Source organism: Malania oleifera, chromosome 9 (assembly GCF_029873635.1).
Source record: "Malania oleifera isolate guangnan ecotype guangnan chromosome 9, ASM2987363v1, whole genome shotgun sequence".
Lineage (NCBI taxonomy): Eukaryota > Viridiplantae > Streptophyta > Magnoliopsida > Santalales > Ximeniaceae > Malania > Malania oleifera.
In genome coordinates this window covers 61,708,325-61,734,467 of record NC_080425.1, presented here as the reverse complement: position 1 = coordinate 61,734,467, position 26,143 = coordinate 61,708,325, and the positions used below count along the sequence as shown (strand labels likewise).

The following is a 26,143-nucleotide window of genomic DNA, read 5'->3' as shown; positions in this document are numbered from 1 at the left end:
CTATGTGCTAAAGTATAATGAATGTTAGTTATCTCCCTCGGTTACAATCGTATCTCACATGAGTCCATGACGAGTGACGACCATCTTCCCTAGACGCATGCCTTTTAGTGTCGATTCTTCTTCCCTCTTTGTGACTGCCACATGTGGTTATTCATTTGAATTGCACAACATCACCCTCTTTAGCATTTTTCAAACCATAAGCAACAAGGCCTAATCAATTAAACCCTTTTCCTTTTCTTTGGTGTAATTACACAAATATGCAATATAGCCAAGTCCTCTCCTCTCTTGTAACATCAAGTCCATAGCACCATCACTAAAAACCTACATCTTTCCTTTTCTATTCCAATAGATCGCTATCACTACACTCAATCAAGACAAGGCCCTAATATGAACTTCCATCACCAAATTTGAATTCCAAATTCACCAAGTGGCCATTGGTTCACTATCCAAATGTTATTTCTAAATATCATAATTTTCCTTTCTTCTATATTCTTCCTTGAGATGTAATTTGATTTTCCTTTTTCTCTCCATGCATTTCATGGTAATTTCTTACCTGACTTCAATTTTTATTAAATTCTACAATAAGTTACCATATTGGAGATTCCGAGTTCTTATGACACTTGGCATTATTTTTTTGATGATCAGTGGAGAAACATCCAATTGAGATTTTTGCCCCATGAGGTAATTTTCATTCCTTTCTTATTTGCTTATGTATATGATCCATGTTTCACACTAATTTCTTATTGTGATTGTCAACTATTTGTGTTTGGATTTGTTGTGATTGTCAACTATTTGTGTTTGGATTTGTCTGATTCTGTTTTTGATTGGATAATGTAGGATCACTTTACTAGATTTATTTGGTTGCCAAAAGGAGGTCATTGGTGCCATTTGGCTGTCAATTTTTAGTCTTTTGAGTTCATAGTTTTTTGCAAAATCCCCTCTTGTTTCTACGGATTGATTCTCTCATCGCTATCACTACACTCAATCAAGACAAGGCCCTAATATGAACTTCCATCACCAAATTTGAATTCCAAATTCACCAAGTGGCCATTGTTTCACTATCCAAATGTTATTTCTAAATATCATAATTTTCCTTTCTTCTATATTCTTCCTTGAGATGTAATTTGATTTCTTTATAGTCACTAACAAATCAATTTCTTTAGTTACAACTAAATTAAGACAGCAAAAGAGACTTTTAGATCTAGAAGATCTAGAGTCCCTTAGATCTAAATATGACAAAATTCATATCGGGATGGTTCAAGTAGGGCTATTCCCTCTCACTAGAGCAGGATTAAACAAACAAGTCCGTGTTATTCTTCGTGATGCCAGGCATCATGAATTTCATGACTCCTTATTAGGAATGTTATAGTCAAATATAGCTGAAGGTCCAATATACTTTGAATGTTATCCAAATATTAGAGCGAATCTTCAAGATAAATCATATACAAGCTTTTAACTCTTGATATTCAAACTAAGGGTTATGATACGGATTCAAGAAGCTCAAATCTTGAAATGATTTATCGAGTTTATTACAAGGCCACGACTTCGACAATTCTTCCAAATTCTCTTCAAACTAGTGAAAAAGGTAAAACAATCATGCTTCAAGAAAATTATAATAGACAATCACGCTTTGGGAAATATTCTTCCCCCATGAAACCTTTATCTTGGGCACAAATAGTGTAATGCATTTTAGTCTTTCTCTTATATAGTTTATTAGGATTGGCCTTCTGCATCTCTTCCTTATATTTTCTCCTAGCATTATTTGGCCTTCCAATTCTAGACCTATTCAAGCTTGGGGATGCACCTTATGAACCTTAACTTTGGGCCTACACTGCTTTTATAAGCTTTTAATATATACCAACCTTATAGTAGTCATCAATATAGTCCTTGATCTTATATTGTTGTAATATACACATAAGATTTACATGCATATAAGATACCTCTTAAATCCAATTTCTTATATGTAGAAGTCCTATTTTCTAAATCAACTATATATTGACCACGTTGAAACCTAACTTAGTATATCAAATCACCTATCTATATAAAGCAAAATCCAAATGAATCAACCTATTTTTCCCCCTAAACTTCTTTAAATTCATGTATTAGACCATCACTTTTTTTTTTTTCATTACTTCTCTTTTGAAGCACAATCTTCACATAAGCTTGCATATAACAATCTAAAGCATGCTTACAAGGGATTTTTCCCCTAACATCCAAAATATATTCATTAAATAATTTGCAGATTCTATTCAACAAAATATCACATTTAGGAAATGTTGAAAAAACGAGACCATGACCATTCTTCTACAACCCTCTTACATACCCAATTATGAGCCTTTTGAGATACTTCATTAATAATTTTTAGCCATTTATCAAATTGCTCAACATTGGTGAACCTATCTACATCCCACATATAATCTTCAATTACTTGTTAGACCCTCATTCTTGAAATTTGTCTACACATGCATTATGTAAACTTATGTCCAATCACAAGGAATAAATCCTCTAATAATAGAACCAAGTCTTACATAGTGTTATTATTAATTATTAGCATAAGCAACATAAATAAATACAAAGTTGATTACCTTTTATATGTCAATCGTTAAATTCTCTCTATGATTACTCACAATGTGACAATGATAGAAACCACACCCAATAGTCCTTGCCCTCAACCACCAAAATGTAGTCATTTGCATTTCTTCCTACAATAGTCAAGTCGCCCAATATACCTCTCCCTTAATTCAAGAAACAACCATCTAGGCTTATAACAAGGCTACAACCAACTACAAAGCCCTTCTTTAATGCTTCAACACAAACATATGTTCTCTTTAATAATTGCTTATTCAACTTCATTATCTATGGTTTGTTCTTCTAACCTCTACAACACATATATTTAACTCGTTATGTTAATTGGCGGCATCCCATTGTCCTTAGTGATTTTGTTTTTTCGATATAACTCTCATACCCACCCCTTGGCTTTTCCGACACTCGTTCAACCCCACCATCAACATTTTCATTGTAAGAGTCATCATCACCGTAATCTTCTTGTTTATCTAATTCATTCTCTCTGTTTGTCAAATTGAAGCTTTCTTCTTGACTATCTCTTTCATCGTTCAATAATTATTCCACTTGCCATCATTCAAGTCATCATATGTATGAGGGTTTGTACCTATGTTATCTAACAAACATCATAAAGAAGAGTGAATGGAGCAACTAGAATGGAAACACAAACAAAAAATAAAGTAATGCAAACTAAAAAGTTAACTTTAGTTCTTAAAAAAGTTTTAAGAGCATAACTTTTAAAAGTTCTCCAAAAATGCTATAAATTAACCACTTAAATATTTAAAAAGCTCTTTACCTAACCAATTAGTCAATTCTTTACTTTGTAAGAGTTCATTCAAAAATGAAAGGGGCATAAATAATCGAAACAAACACTAGTAGACCAGTAAGATATATAATCAAAACCTCTTTTATAAGATTGATATCTTAATTGGTTTAAAATTAAGATATGGATGCCCATTAATAGGCTCTTAAAAGAAAATAAACTGATCCTCATAACACTTTTTGTATAGTTAAATAACTTATCCAAAATTGAATTATGCATAAACCTATTTTTTACTTTTGAGTTCATTTAAAAATGTAATTACATTCTTATTTATTTGAAATTAATATACTTAATATTTTTTTCTAATTTGGATATAATTTAGATTTAATTTAAATGTCATTAGGTCTACTTCTAAGCTAAACAATGCATTATTTAAGTTTTTAAAAGTCAGAAAAGTGAAAAGGGAGTTTCTATTTTTCTTTTGTTTTCTCTTAAGTTGGATGTGGATTAGATAAAGCTAAAATTCCTTAATTTTACTTAGAAAAAAATTATTATAAAATTAAGGGTATTTTATTGCAAAAGCATTTTGATATAAATACAACTCTATATTTTTAAAATAAGATAGCCATCTAAAAAACTATTTTAATCATAATTAAATAAGAATTGATTTACTTAAAAGTTACCTAAAATTTTAAGTTCTTTAGAAAAAATTTCAAAATAATTTAAATATTTCTAAAGAGATCCAAGCAAAAAATTCAGCTCCATTTTAACTTAAAGTAGAAATTAATATTTCATGGAAATATTATAGACAATCACTTGTATCTCATCCCAAGAAACTTCTATGGCATGAGATTCAATTGGGGGAGATTGGGAATTTAATAATTTCTTCAATTTTTGACTTTCCTTTTGTATCTATTTTATCTATTCTTGATTGCAGTTGGATCATATTTTGCTTAAATTTTTCGTTTTGTTCTTTGATTATTTTAATTTCTTCTTTAGTCTGATTTATTTCTCTTCGTTAATCTTGAACACTTAGTTCTTTTCTTGATTTGCATTCTTTATTTTTGTATCTACCAATGATTTCGTTAATATCATATCCTTAGTTAATTTTTGGAGTTCTATCTTTTATCAAATTTCTTTTTAATTGAAGTAAATATTTATTTTTTATTTTAGGATCATTGATATATTCGATCATTTCAAAAATAACTTCATTTTGTTTTAAAATTATATTAATTGTCTTTGAGCATTTATCACACATGCAGAATCCAATGTCTTCTTGACATGATTTTTCAGAAGACACATCACTATATGAAGTTTCGGAGTTTGTTTGAATTTCATTAATAAACTCGTTCTCTGATTCTCAAAATGAAGTGGATTTAGAGACGTCTTATCCACTACTGATGACTAATTTTAGCATTTGTCTTTTGAGCTTCTTTTCAATATTCATTTCTTTGATTTCTTGCTTAACTCTACAATCTCTTGCATAGTGACCTCTTTTTCCACATTGAAGCAAGTTTTCTAATTTTTGTCTTTAGTTGGAGGTTTTGAAGTTTTTGTATAATTTTTATTTTTCTTTCTATAATAATTTTTATCATACTTTTTATAATAACCTTTTGATGGTTTATGTCTTTTGTATGGTTGTTTTTTTTTTATGTTTTTTAGAAGGTGCTTTGATTCTTTCGTACCCACACTGGGCACAGAAATCTCCTAATTCTCCTTTATTCTTTTTAAACTCATTTTTCATTTGAGATTGGATTTTTAACTCGTTACAGAGTTTTAATCCCTCATGATTAATTACACAAACAATTTGATCACAAGTAATTGATTCGTAATTTGATCCTAAAGTTTCTTTAACTCGATCTCTAACTGTTTGAGCAAATAATTTTGGTAATCTACTTATAAATTTTTCTTTCCAGAATCCAGATCTCCCATCTGGTCTGCTCATTATTTTTGCAATAAAATATCTTTGTACCATTGAAAAGCTAATAATTTTGGACATGTATGATTTAAAAGTATAATACTAGTTTTTTCATGTTTACTACTTGCATCTACAATAAATTGCCTAAAAATTGCCCAAATAAGTGTTGCGACGACATCACTTCCCTGAGTTTGTACTCCATTTTCTTCTTTAATTTTTTTAGCTTCCATGATCTGATCATTTTCATGAGAGGTGAGATAATGATCCCACCATTCTTTAAGTGTTCCTACGAATCCATGTGTAAGTAAGGCAACAATTTGTCCTTCACTCACTGTTGGTGAATGAAGCCCAAAGGCAGTTGCCGCAATAGACATTTGATGAAGTAAGGCATGGATTTAGTGTTCTGCTAAACCATCAATTCTCTATTCATGAATTTCATTGCCTTGAAAAATCTTTTGTGGTAACATTTCATTTGTTTCTTCAAATAAAAGACTTGGAAGTGTTGGTTTTTTGTAATAAGTTCTTTGGCTTTGACTTTTCCAATTTTTGATTTTATTAATTTAAAGTTTTCTTCATTTCTAAAGTTTGATTCTAAAGTATTTATAGCTTCTTCTTTTGACAACATATTAATCTTTAGATTCGTGGTTTTATTGACAAGTTCATCTATTTTTTGAGTAAGTAATTCATTTTGCTTTTCGAACTTAAAGTCTTTTGATCTTTTATCTAAAGTATTGATTGGTATTGGTTCTTCCAATTTAGGTTTTGTCTTACTAGATTCTCTTTTTTCATAAATACTATTAAGCTTGATTTCTGAAAGTTGTTCCAAATGATTTTCAATTCTTGTAGATTGAGCAGTCATTGTTTGAAGTGTTGACTTATTGACTCAGAGTATACAAGGACGTCGTCAATGTATACAATAGTAAATTTTGTATAGGCATTGAAAATTTCATTCATAATATTTTGAAATTCTGAGGGTGCATTTTTTAAGCCAAAGGGTATTACGTTCCATTCGTAGTGCCCAAGTACCGTAAATGTTGTTTTATACATGTCTTCTTCTACAATTTGAATTTGCCAAAATCTTGACTTCATGTCAAATTTGAATATATTGAAGTCGTATTTAATCTATTGAGTAAGTCTTTTTTGTTAGGTATTGGATACCTAATCCATTATAATGTCTTATTTAATGATTTGTAGTTAATGACAAGTCTTGGTGCCCCTCTTTCTATTTCAACTTGATTTTGAACATAGAAAGCTGCACAACTCCAAGGGGATTTACTTTTTCGAATTAATTTTTTATTAAGTAATTCTTGTATTTCTTTTTTGCAATATTCAAGTAATTTTTTATTCATTTGAATAGGCCTTACTTTTGTAGGTATTTTATCTTCTGTAAAATCTTTTGTATAAGGTAATTTAACAAAATGCTTCTTTCTATTCCAAAAGACATTTGGTAAATTTGAACAAACTTCTTTTTCAAGTTTTTCTTAAATAAATCAATTTGAGATTTAACTTCTGGGCTTTGGATTTGTTCTTCTATTTTCTTATGATAAATTTCTCTTGATAAAGATTCTATGTGCTTTCTTTTGTTTTAAATAAGATTAATTCTACTTATAGCCAAATTTTTTTATGTGTTGACTTCCTTTTCTTGCATTTTATCTATGAATTCGAATGAAATATTTTGGCCACCTATTGAAGTATGGATTCCAACTTCATCTACCTTGAATGGGTAGATCATTGTGAAGAATGGCGTTCCAAGAATGATTTCTTGTTGCATATTTTTGACAAGTACAAATGTTGTTTTGAGGCAGATTTCTCGATTACAAATATAAACATCTGATATTTATATTGAATTTTTAAGGTTGAATTGGTTGCACTATATAATTGCATTTTTGTCTTTTCATAATAACGGGTAGGTATAAGACCTTCTTGAATGCAATTCATATAAGCTCCTGTATCTAACAAGGCGCGAGCTTCAAGAACAAATGATTTATTAATCATAATTTTGATTTCAGAATACCATTTATGAATATTGATTTTTGATAAATATTCGAGAAATATTTCTTTTACTTGTTTCTCTTGGTATTGAAAATCTTCTTCGTTATCAGAATTAATAATTTCTTCAATTTTTGACTTTCCTTTTGTATTGATTTTATCTATTCTTGATTGTAGTTGGATCATATTTTGCTTAAATTTTTCGTTTTGTTCTTTGATTATTTTAATTTCTTCTTTAGTCTGATTTATTTTTCTCTTTGTAAATCTTGAACACTTAGTTCTTTTCTTGATTTGCATTCTTTATTTTGTATCTACCAATGATTTCATTAATATCATATCCTTTGTTAATTTTTGAAGTTCTATCTTTTTCCAAATTTCTTTTTAATTGAAGTAAATATTTAGTTTCTATTTCTGGATGATATATTCGATCATTTCAAAAATAACTTCATTTTCTTTTGAAAATTACATTAATTGTCTTTGAGCATTTATCACACATGTAGAATCCAATGTCTTCTTGACATGATTTTTCAGAAGACACATCACTATTTGAAGTTTCAGAGCTTGTTTGAATCTCATTAATAAACTCGTTCTCTGATTCTGAAAATGAAGTGGATTCAGAGACGTTTGATCCACTACTGATGATTAGATTTAGCATTTGTCTTTTGAGGTTCTTTCCAATATTCATTTCTTTGATTTCTTACTTAACTCTACAATCTCTTGCATAGTGACCTCTTTTTCCACATTTGAAGCAAGTTTTCTGATTTTTGTCTTTAGTTGGAGGTTTTGAAGTTTTTGTATAATTTTTATTTTTCTTTCTACTATAATTTTTATCATACTTTTTATAATAACCTTTTGATGGTTTATGTCTTTTGTATGGTTGTTTTTTCTGATGTTTTTTAGAAGGTGCTTTGATTCTTTCGTACCCATACTGGGCACAGAAATCACCTAATTCTCCTTTATTCTTTTTAAACTCATTTTCATTTGAGATTGGATTTTTAACTCGTTATAGAGTTTTAATCCCTCATGATTGTTCACACAAACAATTTGACCATAAGTAATTGATTCGTAATTTGATCCTAAAGTTTCTTTGACTCGATCTCTAACTGTTTGAGCAAATAATTTTGATAATCCACTTATAAATTTTTCTTTCTAGAATCTAGATCTCCCATCTGGTCTACTCATTATTTTTGCAATAAAGATATCTTTGTACCATTGAAAAGCTGATAACTTTGGACATGTAAGATTTAAAAGTATAATACTAGTTTTTTCATGTTAACTACTTGCATCTCCAATAAATTGCCTAAATAAGTGCTGCAACGGCATCACTTTCTAAGTTTGTACTCCATTTTCTTCTTTAATTTTTTTAGCTTCCATGATCTGATCATGTTAGCTTTGTCGTGATCCCAAGAGAGGGGGGGGGGGGTGAATTGATATTTTTAAAATATAATCTCTAGCTAAATATTCTAAGACGAGTATATTCACAACCCTATGGTCAATCTGGTGCAAGTAATGAAAATGTATACTGGAAAGTAAATAGAGCAATTTAATCAAACACACATGCACTAGAGAGCAGTATCATTGACAGGATTCAAAATCAAATGCATCATTCAAATCCTCACATGAATCTTTGACAGGATTATCTAATAACATAAAAGGAGATGGGTTTACCTCATCATCGATTAGAGCTATAAAGCACGATTTACCTCCTTCATGGCTTTTTGAGCTGGAGTCACATGGAGCTATAGACTTTTCATGCTTAGATGTTCCATATCTCTTTTCAAGTTCCTCCTATATTGCTTTAGCGTTTTGACATGCCCTTACTCCACGAAAGATATTAGTATCTAAAGCATAAAATAGAATATTCATGGCATCAAAATTTATTCGAATTAAACTCATATCATTATCATTCAGCTCAATTTCTGATTTGGGGATTTCTACATTATTGACACTTTTCATAGGTACGATATCCCCTTGAGTAATGACTTTCCAAGTCCTCCAATTCAATGGTTTTATAAGGATAGTCATTCTAAGTTTCCAATCAAAAAAATTTTCACCAGAAAACATTGGAGGGTTTGCAGAGAACCTGCCCTCACAAGATTGGGATACACCAACATGAGCCATTTCGATCTTTTACAAAATAACGTTTAAGTTTAGGTAAAGAGACTCTGATACCAATTGTTAGCTTTGTCGTGATCTCGAGAGGGGGAGGTGAATTGGTATTTTTAAAATTTAATCCCTAGCTAAATATTCTAACACCAGTATATTCACAACCCTATGGTCAATCTGGTGCAAGTAATGAAAATGTATACTAGAAAGTAAATAGAGCAATTTAATCAAACACACATGCACTAGAGAACAGTAAAGTAAAGGTGACATGCATAAATGTTATCGAGATTCGGCCAATTGCCTACGTCCACGCCTTGGCTAACAAGCACAAAGATTACCACTATACTTGCTCACTTAAACGGGTGGAGCGACACCTATACAAACCAGGTCAATTAGCACAAGGCTGACCTCAACCTTTACACCAATCCTTATCGGGCTGGATCACTGCTCCCTCAGGCCATGCCTAGAAACACTCAGATTTTACAATCAAATGGTACAGAAATAGTGCTTACACGTAAAGAAGATTTGTACCCTAATACGCACAATCACATACACATCAATAGTATAGATATAGTGTAAGCTCAGTGATGCAAGATTTGTTCAATCAATACTCTACACAGTATGATCAATATGAAGCTCAAGAGTATTCAACACAGTACAATCAGTATGATGCACATGAGTAATCAACACAAGCAATATCTTGGAATCTAAACAGGATATTTCAGTAGCGCATCAATATTCCAAGCATACCAAACAGATAATCAAACTAGTTCCAAAATGATTTTCCTCAATGAAATAAGCAAAACACTAGTTTGAAAAGATTACTTGCTTATTTGAAAAATCTTTGTACACCAAAAACAAAGCTATTGGATACTTGCAATGGAGTGCAAATATCCTAAGCTTCCTTGGTTTAATCCCACACAAGATTTATAATGGAGAAATCCGTGGGACAAACCTAAACTAAGCTCCCAAAGAAATAATCTCAAGTACACATACAAGTGGGAGTATTAGCAAGGAACAACAATCACATAAACAAGTGGGAGTATTTAGCAAAGAATAGCAATCACAATAACACAAGAGAACTCTCACAATCTCAGAATATATCAAAGGAATGGAAATTATAGAGTATTTGGCCAAAGAGTGTATTTTCAAAAAAGAGGATATTTTGGCTAATCTACTTGCTAATCTTATACTAATCTTGCAAATGAAGTCATATTTATAGCCAGGGGTAAAAATATAACCGTTTGGGATATGATGGGAATAATTTAAAAAGTCCCAAATGATTAAAATGCAATTAGCCTGAAATGACCCTATTTTACTGCGATTAAATTAATTTTAACTGGCTGGGGTTAGGGTGGCTGAACCTAAGTTTGGTCGCTCAACCAGACTCAGTAATAAAAGGTATTCAATGTAGTTCAGTCGCCCGTATTACCCTTCGGCAGCCCGAATCAAAGTTAGTAGCAAAGTTTCGTAACTTCGGGTGCTCGGTCAAATGTTTGGTGGCCCGAATCCATGTGTTCAGTTGCCCGAGGTCCTTTTTGAATTAAAATGGATGGTCGCCCGAGTTGGTGAACTGTCCCTTTCGAGGCGTTCTAGTGTTTGAGGAAGATAAGCACATTTTAATTCGGTTACCCGAGAGCCTGGTAATATGTTGACTTGTTAACATTTGGGGGCCGAAGGAGTTTTGTACTCCAAGGGTTCGGTCACCCGAGCTCTCTTAAGTTACTAAGAAATTTTCAATTCAAGCACAATTTCAACACTACTATATATTATATGCTATGTGTGTGAGTGTTGGGACCTAAATTCTCACTAGGGTCTTTTCAAGGGCTGTTTTGAGATAGTCCCAAAAATTCAGCGCCGGTCGACCGAAAGGTGCCCTAAAGTCATTCAGCCCCTATGGTCATTTTGAGCTCACCATATATCCAATATGCATGATGTGCAGGTAAGATAAATACAAACCACAACCTAGGTTACTATTACAGACCCATATTACAGACATTGAATTTACAATTACAAATTACAAGTCTTCAGGGTCTTCTTGTTGCCTCATGTGTCATTCCTTGAGATGTTCATCTAAGTCTGCACAAACACTTGAAAACCATTAAATACCTAAGTATTTGTCATTATCAAAATCGGGTGTGACCTATAAGGTCAACAGATCATTTTCATGAGAGGTGAGATAATGATCCCACCATTCTTTAAGTGTTCCTACGAATCCATGTGTAAGTAAGGCAATAATTTGTCCTTCACTCACTGTTGGTGAATGAAGCCTAAAGGCAGTTGCCGCAATAGACATTTGATGAAGTAAGGCATGAATTTGGTGTTCTGCTAAACCATCAATTCTCCATTCATGAATTTCATTGCCTTGAAAAATCTTTTGAGGTAACATTTCATTTGTTTTTCCAAATAAAAGACTTGGAAGTGTTGGTTTTTTGTAATAAGTTCTTTGGCTTTGACTTTTCCAATTTTTGATTCTATTAATTTCAAAGTCTTCTTCATTTCTAAAGTTTGATTCTAAAGTATTTATAGCTTCTTCTTTTGAAAGCATATTAATCCTTAGATTTGTGGTTTTATTGATAAGTTCATCTATTTTTTGAGCAAGTAATTTATTTTGCTTTTCGAACTTAAAGTCTTCTAATCTTTTATCTAAAGTATAGATTGGTATTGGTTCTTCTAATTTAGGTTTTGTCTTACTAGATTCTCCTTTTTCATAAATACTATTAAGCTTGATTTCTGAAAGATGTTCCAAATGATTTTCAATTATTGTAGATTGATCAGCCATTGTTTGAAGTATTTGATTTGTATAATTATTTTGACTAATTATTTGATCGGCTTCTGTGTTTCCTTTTTTTACTTCTTTGCATGGTGATGCAATTATTTTTGTTTCTTTATAATTTATTTTAAAAGAGTTTTCTAGAGGATGAGTTCATACGACTAAATTATTGTCAATTAATTTCCAGTTTTTCTTGCAATTATGAATAACATTTACTGGTTGTTTATCCTTGACGAATTTGAAAAATGGAATATTTCTTTTGACCTTTTGCATTTCTTCAAACCATTCGGCTTTTATTTTTTCTTTTTCTTCTTTACTGTATTTTTCAAAAAATTTATCTCTATTATTTTCGTTAAGTTTATGTTTGTAATCTCTTCTAAGTATTTTCATATTTGGTTCAAAAGTTTTACTTATAAGATATAGTCATAATATTCTTCCTTTGATGTTCTTCTTTTAGAATTTCTCTTTGATCTTCAGTCAAGATTTGAGATTCTGTTGGAGTGGTTGATTCAGATATTTCTTGATAATATCCTTGGGGTATTTCTGGACCAAAATCAATTCCTTTTAATTTGAGATTTCTATTTGCTTCTGTGTATGAATAAAGGCTTGAGATACTCTTTCTACCTAAGTCAATTGATTGTTTTGAAGATTGACCGATGCTTCTGCTTCTTGTTAATAATGATTGAAAATTGATCTTAACATTTCCATTTTCGTCTTGAATAACTTTTGTAGCAATTGTCTTTTGAATGTTTGGAATTGTTTCATGATCAGTTTCATTAAGATTATTAAATTCTCATTCTCCCCCAACTAGAATCTCATGCCATAGAAGTTTCTTGGGATGAGATACAAGAGATTGTCTATTATAATTTGCTTGAAGCATGATTGTTTCACCTTTTTCACTAGTTTGAAGAGAGTTTGGAAGAATTTTTGAAGTTGTGGCCTTGTAATAAACTCAATAAATCATTTCAAGATTTGAGCTTCTTGAATCCATATCATAACCCTTAGTTTGAATATCAAGAGTTAAAAGCTTGTATAGTGATTTATCTTGAAGATTCGCTCTAATATTTGGATATCATTCAAAGTATATTGGACCTTCAGCTATATTTAACTCTTAACATTCCTAATAAGGAGTCATGGAATTCATGATGCTTGGCATCACGAAGAATAACACAGACTGGTTTGTTTAATCCTACTCTAGTGAGAGGGAATAGCCCTACTTGAACCATCCCGATATGAATTCTGTCATATTTAGATCTAAAGGACTCTAGATCTTCTAAATCTATGTCTCTTTTGTTGTCTTGCTTCAGTTGTAACTAAAGAAATTGATTTGTTAATGACTTTAATGAAATACTCTTCGTTATTTTCTATTGATCCTTTTTGTTTGATAATTTGACTTTCTGTTTTGGACATTTTCCAAATTTTATTTGAATCTTGATTTGGTATATCTTTACCATTCCAATTTGCCAGTCTTTTTTCAATTTTTCCTAGGGAGATTTGTAATTCTTTCTTATCTGATCTTTTACTTGAATTTGATGATTCATCTTGTCTAGCCTGAACTTCTTTTAAAAACTTTCTTGTATGCATAATACCTCGAACCAATTTATCCATCTTCTTTCTAAATTTTTCTAGTCTTGCAGGTTTATTTTCAACTATCCGGGAACACCACTAGGACCACCCTAAATGCTCTCTTGGCTTGACGGGCTAACTAACGGATTTTCACTAGTTTACCAACGTCTAGTGAAATCAAACATGCAATTTTCAAAATTTTTTTGAAAGATCAATGAATAAAACTTGGCTCTAATACCATTGTGTACAAGTTTTTTCGAAATATTTAGTAGGAATTAATCCTTCTCTTATATAATTTAGATCAGTGTGTGAATCTATTAAAGCAATAAATTTTTTATAGCCAAATCCTCTCCTCTTTTGTAACATCAAGTCCATAGCACCATCACTAAAAACCTACGTCTTTCTTTTCTATTCTAATAGATCACTATCACTACCCTCAATCAAGACAAGGCCCTAATATGAACTTCCATCACCAAATTTGAATTCCAAATTCACCAAGTGACCATTGGTTCACTATCCAATTGTTATTTCTAAATATCATAATTTTCCTTTCTTCTATATTCTTCCTTGAGATGTAATTTGATTTTCCTTTTTCTCTCCATGCATTTCATGGTAATTTCTTACCCGACTTCAATTTTTATTAAATTCTACAATAAGTTACCATATTGGAGATTTCGAGTTCTTATGAAACTTGGCATTATTTTTTTGATGATCAGTGGAGAGACATCCAATTGAGATTTTTGCCCCATAAGGTAATTTTCATTCCTTTCTTCTTTGCTTATGGTATATGATCCATGTTTCACACTAATTTCTTATTGTGATTGTCAACTATTTGTGTTTGGATTTGTTTGATTCTATTTTTGATTGGATAATGTAGGATCACTATACTAGATTTATTTGGTTGTCAAAAAGGTCATTGGTGCCATTTGGCTGTCATTTTTTAGTCTTTTGAGTTCATAGTTTTTTTGCAAAATCCCCTCTTGTTTCTACGGATTGATTCTTTCATCTACTTTTAGCGAAGAAGCCTATCATCGAAGAAAGAGCCCAAGTCAATGTACTTCAAAATTCTTAAGCAAAAAGCTAATTATTGTTGCTCTTGTGAACAAAGTTTTAGTTCCTATCTTACCCTTGTGTGTTTAGGAAACTTTGAAATTTAATTAACATCACTAGTTATAGCCCTATCTTGCACTAGTCCACGACAAACAATGATTGTCAACTTTCCTAAATGCATATGTTTTTATGTTGATTATTGTTCCCTCTTTGAGGTTACCACTGATAATAATTTGTTTAGAATGCATGACATTACCATCCTTAGCATTTTCAAACCCTAAAAGGAAGTGTTTCGTCAATTAAATCCTTTTCCTTCTATTTAATCAACCACCGTATAACCATAAAAAGAGCTAAGAAAATGCGGAAAAATTAATTTGCTCATATTTTTCTTTCTATCCTTAATATTTTTTAAATTTCAAATAGATCCCTAGTGTTTTAAGAATGTAACTACACTTACTGCAGCTGTAACGACACAGCATTGTCAAGATTTCTAGCTAGTAAGCTCTTGCATCATTTCATGTTTTTGCTTAAATTAGTAAAGGTAGGATGGTAAGTTGATGGCAATTATACCTGCATGTTTGGGAGTCTGAAATTTAAGTTTTAAATTTAGAGGTGAGAATTATGATAAAATATAATTTATACTTGTACTAACCCTGCATTTAGGAAGATGAAAATTGAACAAAAGATTTTACTTTGTACGGATTTAAACAAACATGATATAACATTGTACGAAATTTCTTTCAAATTTACACACATCTAAATCCAAACCTGAGTTCGGTCCAAATTTACTTCAAATTCAATATCTAAAATCCACATACATTCTCACTTCCATTTATCCTTTTTGGAGAACAGGACACAATCCTTGTACTACCCATGCAAGTGTGAAAATGATTTGAGAAAAGATCAATGTAAACTCAGCTCTCTTCACAAAAAAACAGAGAACAGTTTTGCATTAATAGATAAATACATTACAATAAATACTAAACAAAAAAATCAAATAATCAATTGAAATCCGAGAGGAAATTAGCACCCCCTCAGCTTGAGCCTTTGGGGGAAGAACCGCTTTTACATAGACTTTCATATTAAAAAAAAAAAAACCAATAATAACGATATTACAACTAATAATTTTAAAAAATAAATGCAACCAATGATATAATTTAGGGAAAAATAAAAGAGTTTACTCAGATTGCAGATTAATAATGCAGCGGTGGGACTCCCACTGGGCTGATTTTATTACAAAGGACGAAACTTAGAATAGCATATATCTATCTATATATACTAATCTATATACACAGATGGACTCTGTGCTCCTCTCTTTCTTTTAGGGATGCTTCGTATCATAATGCACAAAGCTTCTTCCACCTCACCAGGGATTTCATAAATTCCATCACCTACATTGTAAACGTTTAAGCAATTGTCCCCCAAATCAGAAAAGGAGCCATCTATATTATATATAGATATGCAATAAAATGAATTTAAAATTAGAAGTTTCTGAATTTGCACCTCTGATGGATCTCTGAGAGAGTAGAATGCTTTAGTTTCTTTCGGGACCGATGATACGAGAATTCCATAACCCCGATGATTTCCACCCCGTAAAACCTGATGAAAACGTTGCTGTGTTAAAATCAGCTACAGCGGAGGCTAAAAACTATTAAGAGCATAAACTTGCACTGCATGGAAACTGAAGCAGCAAATTGATGTTACCTTGAATGCATCTTCATCTGTCCTGTCGTCTCCAATAAAGATCGGGAGCACATCATCACTTTGACTTAGTCCTGCACCATTTTGTTCAACTGAACTGAATAAACAAACACCTGCACGTAACAGTAGACAGAGTGACAGAGGAAGAGAGTTTGCTCACCAAGTGATTCAAGCAGGAATTCGACTGCTTTCCCCTTATTCCAGTCAATTGCGGGACGGATCTCTAAAACCTATGCAAGTAGAGGGTAAACAATATTTTTAGAAATTCAACATTAACAACAAGAGATTAAAAATGTGGCAGAAAGGGAAGTCTGTAAATTATCATCAAAACGTAGATAAATGTCTCTGCAGCAAAGGGGGTAAAAATTACAATGAAGGAAAAAGAATCTTCAGGATCTGAGCCAGCTAACTGACATACATACCTTCCGCCCATGAGTTAAACGCAGACGAGGGTAATCTTTTAGAATATCATGCACGCATTGTGCAATCATTGGCCAACTCTGAAATCAGTTAAGAAGCCAAAGTTCTAAACTGGTAAGCTTGAACAGCTCAGGATTATCAATTTAAGAAACAAGTAGCCAAGAGCCATTCTCACCTTCTCATCTGCATTACGATAATGTACAGAGGCACAAAACTTGTGATTCTCAACTTTTGCACCTGAAATTCCCCTAGTATTCTCGACAAGGGTTCTAAAAACCTGCATAAATTTATAGATGATGACCTTATCACTATGATTCTATGACTGATAAGAATCTATTCTTATTATTATTATTTTTTTTAAAGTAAAAAGAAAAAAGAAAAGAAAGCAAGAAAATGAGCAAAAAAATTGCTCACCTCATCAATCATAGGCAAAAATTCACTAGCAGGCTGGAAAAGATTTACCGTCTTGTCCTACAAGAAACCAAAACAGGAATTATCAATTGATGGGTTGTGACAAACAGCAAGATGCAATCTCTTAAATCAATTTTTACAATTAGTAGAGGGTGGATCAGTGGAGGGTGAAGGGATTCTTGCTCACCTGCTGGTCAGTAGATTTAATACTCTTTGGATGGTCATTGGACACTACATGCTTGATGGGGCCCATAATGTCCATCCCATGACTACCAGCATAATAGAGTTCAGTTAGACCTACCAACTCATAAACCTGATAAAATGTGCAAGAATCAGATGCTATTGTTATTCCAGTGATACATAAAAATAATATACATAGGGAAAATGCAGATATTAAATGCTAGAACAACATTAATTGAAGAATTCCTCCAGCTACCTTATCACGGCTTCTTCCACTGATAATTGCTGTGGGGAAATACTTCGCAACATTTCTCACAGCAGATCGCATCTGATAACATTTTATTTAAATTGAATAAATAAAGGGGCATGCAGTGGGGGATTAATAAAGATTCTATCAATATTCTTTTTTTATCAAAAAAAAAACTTACAGCATTTGACATAAAAGCACGGTCAGGGTCATCAACAATCGGCGAAAGAGTCCCATCATAATCCAAAAACATTGCTATTTTCTTGTTCTTCGCAAAGTTTGCAATTTGCTCAAAAGAGTTGAGCGCTGATGGATACTTAAGCTGCACAGATGGGAAAGTAAGGGAAGAAACAAGGATGGAATAAATGACCCAATGTCATATAACTTCTATGATAAGTTTCATGATAAACCAACCCAAAGTAAAAAAAAGGAAAAAAAAAAAAAAAGGAAGAACAAGAAGAAGCAAGCATACCATCCAGGAAAAATAGGCAATCTCAGCATCATCTGAAGCAACCTCAAGATTGAAATCTTTAATTAACTTCTTGTGAGGAGGCGAAGAGGATTTCATGGCATCCAACCAACCATTGGACCAGACATCATCAAGCTTACCAGGCTTTTTTCTCGGAATTGTTATATGCATCGCAGAGGACAAAGATGCACCTGAATGTGAGTATGGCAACAGACTAGAATGGATTCCTCGCATTGACTTGTTTATTGGTGCAGGATCAGTGAGAACAGGAGAAGCGTGGTTTGACTTCATGTCCATCGGATCCAGATCAGTTGCAAAGGTTTGTGTAAGGATAAAGATATAATAGATATCTGCCGCTTGTTTGAACGGAGATTTTTGTACACCAAACTGCAGATATGTTTAGCCAACCCTTTTGTCTATGAAAAACCACCTCTTCAAAGTTTTCTTGTCACTGCTGCTGGGTGAGCAGTCCATCAAGCACAGGCTACCTGAAAACTGGTAGTGACATTAACACATTAAATGAAAAGATAAAGCAAACAGAAAGACGCTCCACAAACACAACAAACATCTAAATTGTGTGGTACCTTCACATCTCCAAAACTACACTGCATTTATTCCAAGTGACTGAACATTATCTGCACAAAAGTTATTGAATAAAACACAATTGGTGAACAAGGACTCTTACAGAAACTGAATATTTTTTAAGCAGAAATATGACAGACAAATTGTTTAAGCTGATGTCATGAAGAAAGCTATGAACAAAATTTATAACTGAGGGGAAAAGAGTGAGCATCTCCAGGCTGATGAAGTAATGAAAGACTAAATGTGATCAATGCTTCCCAGTGCTAATCAACTAGCTCTCTATCACAAATCCAATCACATATGCATATAAAAGAGCTAAATATATGATGCTTCATGATACTAAAATATATTCAAAATTGAAACGATTTCCAGTTGCACGATTAGAGAAAGTAATGAGTTTGAATAATATTGGTATTGTTAAGTAGCCTGACATGTGTTTTATCAAAGTAAATTAATTCTTTTGGTAGGTAGGCTGTCTATGTTGTGATGCGAAAATTACTTCTAATAAATTTCACATAAGGTCAAAGAAAGGATAAAGAGCCAAAAATGAGTTGGGGTCAAAATGCAGGTAGCGTTATATTCATTGTTAAGAAATTTAAATGAACCATCACCGCAACAAAAAATGGAAATGGAATCGCAGAGAAGCAACATAAGATTTTTGGGGAATTTAATGATAGACATATCGAAATTGTTTCAAAAAGAGATCTAAAATTAAGTTGAATGCAGGTTAAAAGATTCCAAACTTCCAACTGAACAAGATTGAGTCAAAACATAATTAGAACTTAACTATGAAATTATAAATAAATAAATGAAGTGTGATGTATAAAACCATAAATATTAAACAGTAATTACAAATCCATTAAAAAAATCCATGAAAACTTTTTCAAGTATAATTTCAACAAAATAAGAATGAAAAATATATATATCATTTATTCTTTAAGAGCTATAAAATAACTGCACAAATTGATTCACTGTTCTAGGATGATACAATGGGTCATTTCCCATATTTCATTGCCATAGAATCATTATTACTATTATTATTAAACCTTTTATATTTTTATTTAATAATTTAGGATCGATCTCATTTGTAGATATGATATATGCATTTCACTGTTTCAAATTAGTAATGTCATAACTATGTTTAAAAAAATATGTAAAAGTTGTCTGGACTTGGGAAACTTGGAGTCCAGAAAATCACAAAGAAAAAAAATCCCTAAATTTTTTTTGAATTAAATATAACTGAATAAAAAAAAAATTTTTTTTTGAGAAAGGCAAAATCTGGTAAATTCAAATATGGAAGAGACATAATTGGACAACAACAAATATCACCAATAAGGTTATCTAACATCAACTTGGTTTGTAAACAATTTGTGACTAAGTATTTACTATAAAATCGATTACATTACTAACAAAAAGGTAGATCACATGAAAAATTAAAATTCTTAAAAGCTAAAATTTGTTTCAATAAAATATTAAAAATAATAATGCCAGTTAAATGACTTTAAAATAAATATAAAAATAATGAATTTCATTATCTTCTCATATACTGTGCAAGCCCACAGGGAGAGTCAATTCTCATTAATGCACTAAATAATTTATGGTACAATGATACAATACATTACTATGATTTTGTTGTCATGACAAGACACCACACCAACCAAAACGAACAGACCCAATATTTAATCAGACAACCCCCTCCACCCCTTCCCCTAAAAGAAAAGGGAAAAAGTAATGAAAGAAACAAAGAAAACCCCCTTAGAGCTCGCCCTCGAATAATTGGTCCTCCTGTAGACTGAGACGAAAGAAAAGAACATGCTCGAAAAAGCTCAAGCAAAGCGTTTTTTTAAGCTTCTTTTAGCTTTTCTTCTGTCACACTTCTCGTGAACCAAACCGTAAAACATGCATTCAATAGTGTATTTATGAATCACCAAACATCGTTCATCAACAACTCAAATTTCTCAGTATGCATAATTCGCAATTCTCGTTGCCGTAGAAGAACCTGAATAGTCTATACCAAAACCAAAATAGAAAAAAAGAAACCGAAAGGACGGAAAACTTTGTTCTTTTTGAGGTTATATCAGGAAATTTTAATTACGATGCGCTTCGAAATTCCAACAAATTCACATCCTATTTTTTATAAAAATATCAGAAATTAAATTCATAATCATTAAACAATGGTGAAAAACAAACATGGATTCTTTTGGGTCTAGAATTCCAGAGCAAGGCAGAAAGCAACAGAGAAGAAGAAGAAAATATTACGCAAAATCTCGCAACACCCAACCCAAAAAAACAGAACTCATCGCTACATATTAAAGTTTTGATTTATTGATTCTTCGAAAGCTTAGCGACTTCGGACGCGTATCTCTCGAAATGTGTTTAGACGTCACAGAAAACAGATCAAGCAACACAAACACAGATCTTCCAAATGAAAGCAGTAGGAAAATGAGTCTCCATAATACAATGGAACACATCACAACCAATCGGCTCTCACAACTGTTTTCAACAGCATTGCATGAAATGACGCCTAAAATCACATCTCTAAAACGAAACATCAAAATTACGACAGGAAAAAGGTTCAATACCTGAATCACGGGTTCAGAAATTAAGCAGATCCTCGAAACGCAAATATTGGATCAGAAGCACCTGAATGATGCACAGACCGTGAACGAAAAAGGCGTCAACAAAGGGAGGAGAACTGAAAAGGCAATCGCATATTCGAGAATCAAGAGATTACGAGAAAGAACAAAATAAGTGAAATAACCTTCAGGACTTCAACCGACAATGAAGGAAGGAAGGAAGTGGCAGAGAGAGCGAGAAAACGAGAATGAGAAAGAGGGGTTACAGAGGAGAAATGAGAGAGCAGAGGGGAAGGAGGCGAAGGCCAAACGCTAGGTATTTATAGAGTTTGATTGCCCGAAGAGACGTGCTCAGCGTGGTAAACTCCTCTGTGGGAACCACCGGAAATTTTCCAAATCTCAAATCTCCCTCAGTTCCTCCTAATAAAAAATGTTCATATAATTATAATTATAAATTAATATTATCATAAACTTTTTAGGGGAAAAAAGGCCAGAACATAATAATAGTATGGTTCTCGTTGACTTTTATCACTGGAGTTTGGGCTATTCAGTAAAAATAATTTATTTTTTTAAAAAAATTTAAATAATATTTTGAAAATAATATTATATTTCCCCAGTGACTTGTTTTCTTATGATTTTGATGAAAAAAACATAGATGCTCTTTAAATTTTAATAAGCATTATTTTATGAAATACTTATACCCTATTTAATTTATCCTCAAATTTGAGAAGAGGGTATACGTGTCTTTTTAAAAGTTGAAGAAAAATGCATATTGAAACACTTACATATGATATTTGATAAGGATAATAGCAACAAAAATTCCTTTTGTTAGTGAGCTTTTATACATTTATCTTAATTAAAATATCTTTTTTACCCTTTTATTTAAATTTAATAATAAAGAAATTCACTTTAAATATTATTTTTAAAATTTATTGAAGCCTACCTAAGTTTATTTAAAAAAAGTTTAAAAATTTAAATCTATTTAAAATTACTATTAAGTGTAATTGGGTGATTTGAGTAGAATAAATTTTGACTTGGCTCATTCATTTATTATGCTAAACTGGGCACAATCCATCCAATAAATTAATTCTTAATTAATTTTTCTATTATTTAAATATTTTTCTTTAAATGTGAATTTACAACCAAAGACGAAGGTTTACAATAATGGGTAAAAATACAGGTTGAAGTTTTTTCTTTTATTAATTGAATAGCACTAAATGAGAATCTCATTTCTAATTTATTTTTAAGAAAGAAAGAGTCTAAATACACTCTCCCCATGATTTGGTGGAATCTCTCTCTCTCTCTATGTACATAGGGAAAGCGCATGCCACTTTTTTCAAAGTGCATTTTATTTTATTAAAAATATGGAAAATTTCGTATGTGCCTCTAGAAGGGTACGCGGAAATAGTGTTAAACTAAAAAGGGGTGTGCCATTTTGGGGCTCACATCACATTTAATGAAATTTTATGGGCATGTCAGATTGGACCCGCAAGGGTCTTTGCTTTGACACTTGGGTTTTTTTTATTTTATTTTTTTTATTATCCTGCCACCGACGGGTCCTTTGGACCTCCCGATGCGGCACAAAACTCACGAGGCGACAGTCTTTTCCCCTGGTTTGTAACCCATGTAAATCGGATGTGGTCACAAGTAATCACAGCCCAGATTAGACATTTGGCCAACTCGCCTCCTAGAACACATATCGGGACACAATTAAGTCACACCGAGTGCATCAACCAGGATTCGAACCCCCGATACTCCTACTTGATTGCCTGGCTCCTTTCCACTGCACCATGTCCGTAGGGGCAAGGTTTTACTTTTTTGTTTCTACCTAAGATGGTGTAATGTATGGAATATGCTAAACAAATAGTTGACCATATTCGATGAATATGTGAGGATCAAAACCCGAATGGGTTCTTACATATAAATTTTTTCAGTGGACGCAATGAATTTCAGTTATTTTTATTACTAAAACACTAATTAGTTTTATTACAAATATACTATCAAATAGTAAAATTAAAATTTCTAAAATTCTAAAATACACAAACATATTTTAAATTGTATTATGCTAAATTTTTATTCTATTGTACTCTTTCTACTCCCATCCATGCACTTACTATGCCAAATTTCTAGTATACTCTTCAAAATTATCTGAAATGTAAAATAATGATTGAGGTAAGATGACGTTCAGTAAGTAAATAAGATTATTTTTAGTGTGTGGCTAAAATGAACTTTCATAATATTATAATTTCGTGAAATAATATTTAATAGTATAAATTCAAAACTGCTTTTAAACAAATGTAAATTTAAAAATTTTGTATAAAACTTTTACTATCATATATAGCAGTAAAATTTTATAATCATATACTATAATTGTTAAATTAAATTTTTTAACTTTTAAAATTATAATTAGAATACTCAATTATGTATATATATATATATATATATATATATATATACTTTTCCTTATTAAATAGTCATCTAGGCACAAAAATGCCCCTGTTCACATAAACATATACTTTTACTTATTAATCGTAATTCATGTTTACCCTCATGATTAGGTTATGCTGTCCAAAAATTGGACTTAACTGGCTAACCGGTCAAACTAAATCAACGTACATCATCACAGAGTGAGATTTTTCCTATAAAGCCTTGATCTAACCTACGTGTGTACTCTGGAGAAATTCACTACCATATAAAATCACTCTGTAAACAGTGTGATGCACTCCGATCCGTTTAAACTTTAAGTTACAGTACCGAACATTCGTAATTTCTGTATCGTCTGAACCACAAGAGGTTTTAAAAACATATTATTATATAATTTATACAATTTAAATAATATCATGAAAATTTCATTTTTTTTTTCTCATATTTTTATGAACTATGTAACGTAAGAATAAACTCATGTGATCTTTACTCATATTTTCGTGAAATATGTAACGTAAAAATTAAACTCATGTCAAATATTTTTTTGAATAGAAAGTAATGCTATAAAATACCTGAGGGGTTTAAAACATTTTTTAACTCAAAAATAAACATAAGTATACTAAAGATAAAACGAATATAATTAAATAAGCGTAAAAATAAATTAGGAAAAATTTTATGAAAAATAACTAACATAATCAAAATTTACTTACAAATAAACTCGAATATAAATTTTAATAAAAATCTAACATAATCAAATTTACTTACTCTTTCTTAACCTTGTGAGATGATCACAATGATTATCTCTGAAAAATGAGATCGAAAAGAGTGGGTGAGTATGAATTTTAATTATAACAAAAATTCTCCGTCCATCACTAATTCTTTCACTCACTAATCTTTATCTTCATTTGGAATTTTTTGTGAAAATTGAAGGTTGTGAGTTTTCTATTTATAGAAAAATTTTGGGAAAGAAAATGAAATTTGTAAAAGTGTGGGGAGATGAGTGAAATTCTAATTTTTTTAAAAATAAAGGAATGAGTAAGAAATGAACATGTAATGGGCATGGGATGGGCTTGGGATGGGGATGAGGGTACATGTGGAAAAAATGGGAGTGCTTGCCGACACTCACATTTAATTATTTTTTTATTTAATTTACTTAATTAATTAATTAATTTTTTTGAAATCATTATTATTACTTTTTTATTATTATCATTGTTATTATTTTTAAATTATGTTTTAATATTTTCTATGAAAGAAGAATTAAGTTCGAATTTCAAAAACTCATGTGGGCCATAGATAGTCTTGTGTGCCCTATACCACTTCGAGACCCAAGTGGTCCCTACATAGCTCCAATAGTTCTCACACTATCATATGGGTCTTACACAACTTCGAGACTCATGTGGACCCCACACGGTCATATGGGTCTTGCATAGGATACATATATTATTATTATTATTATTATTATTATTATTATTATTATTATTATTTCATCATATATTTCTACAAATTATGTCACTCAAAACATTATTTTATGTATATGTATTTATTTACATGTACAAACAGTGTCCACCCTATTTATCCTATGAAATTTCATTTTGACCCGACCGACCTCCAGGGAACGATTGAGCCGCAATGGTCTCTGAACACTCATTAAGACAAGGTATTTTTTAGGCATCAAACATGAAATCAAGGATCCTAATAGAGAAACACCTTTGTATTGATATTAACTTAATGAACATTTTTTATATTATTATTATTATTATTATTATTATTATTATTATGCTTTAATCGTATATACATGTTTTGGATCATTACATCCTCCCTTATAAAAATTTAGTTATCGAAATTTGTTAATTTAAAATGAGTACTTTATTTGCGCTCTTGTGTTTGAAAGATTCGGCTAAATCTTATTATAGAACCAATTTGGTAGAATATTTGTCTAGTAGATTGAAATGAGAATCATTGGTCTAATAGAGGTTAAAGTGGAAGAACTTAGAAAATGTGGAAAAGGATTGAACGAAAATTTTATATATATATATATATATATATATATATATATATATATATATATATTATACATATCTCATAAATTAAAAAAAAAAAAACATAAAATAAAATAAAATCTGGCCCTTCTCCCTTATGTGTGTGCTCAAGTTAGAGCCTTAACTCAATGTCAACATCTATTGAAGTGTTAGCGGTGTCACTGCTATCTACTTGGGTTCTTTCTTGGCCGAGTTGACCTTTTGTAATGTCGTCAGCTTGGGTCAGAAAAAGGGAGAGAACGCCCATTTGTTCGATAAGGGAGGAAGAGCTGCCCTCTTCCCTTTGTGGCCTTTGGTGGAGATGCTCATAACGAGCCATCAGTTGTTCGTACACGAGAATCAACGCGTTTTGTATATGTTGGCAATG

The 26,143-nt window shown here is 31.5% G+C and overlaps 1 protein-coding gene across 2 annotated transcripts; it reads right to left on the bottom strand.

Annotated features, from left to right (window-relative positions):
* Nucleotides 1-15,657: 15,657 nt before the first annotated feature.
* On the bottom strand, nucleotides 15,658-21,606 carry LOC131164620 (probable trehalose-phosphate phosphatase F). 2 transcript variants are annotated; one of them, XM_058121940.1, is made up of 14 exons: nucleotides 21,499-21,606; nucleotides 21,320-21,380; nucleotides 18,740-18,790; nucleotides 18,159-18,650; nucleotides 17,868-18,008; nucleotides 17,696-17,767; nucleotides 17,447-17,572; nucleotides 17,263-17,319; nucleotides 17,024-17,125; nucleotides 16,851-16,928; nucleotides 16,589-16,658; nucleotides 16,432-16,502; nucleotides 16,231-16,326; nucleotides 15,658-16,118 (listed from the first exon to the last, which is right to left on the bottom strand). In XM_058121940.1, exons 4-14 carry the CDS (start codon nucleotides 18,450-18,452, stop codon nucleotides 16,065-16,067), a joined length of 1,161 nt encoding a protein of 386 aa, XP_057977923.1. In that variant the 5' UTR covers nucleotides 18,453-18,650; nucleotides 18,740-18,790; nucleotides 21,320-21,380; nucleotides 21,499-21,606; the 3' UTR covers nucleotides 15,658-16,064. The 2 variants fall into 2 exon arrangements, with proteins under 2 accessions (XP_057977923.1, XP_057977924.1); XM_058121941.1 differs by having other exon boundaries at nucleotides 18,159-18,643.
* Nucleotides 21,607-26,143: the final 4,537 nt, after the last annotated feature.

Coding starts and splice junctions, on each gene's coding strand:
- LOC131164620 (XM_058121940.1), bottom strand. CDS start 18,452: ATGGACATGAAGTCAAACCACGCTTCTCCTGTTCTCACTGATCCTGCA. Junction 17,320..17,446: donor TTAAATCTACTGACCAGCAG/GTGAGCAAGAAT, acceptor GGTTTCTTGTAG/GACAAGACGGTAAATCTTTT. Junction 16,119..16,230: donor CTCTCAGAGATCCATCAGAG/GTGCAAATTCAG, acceptor TTTACAATGTAG/GTGATGGAATTTATGAAATC.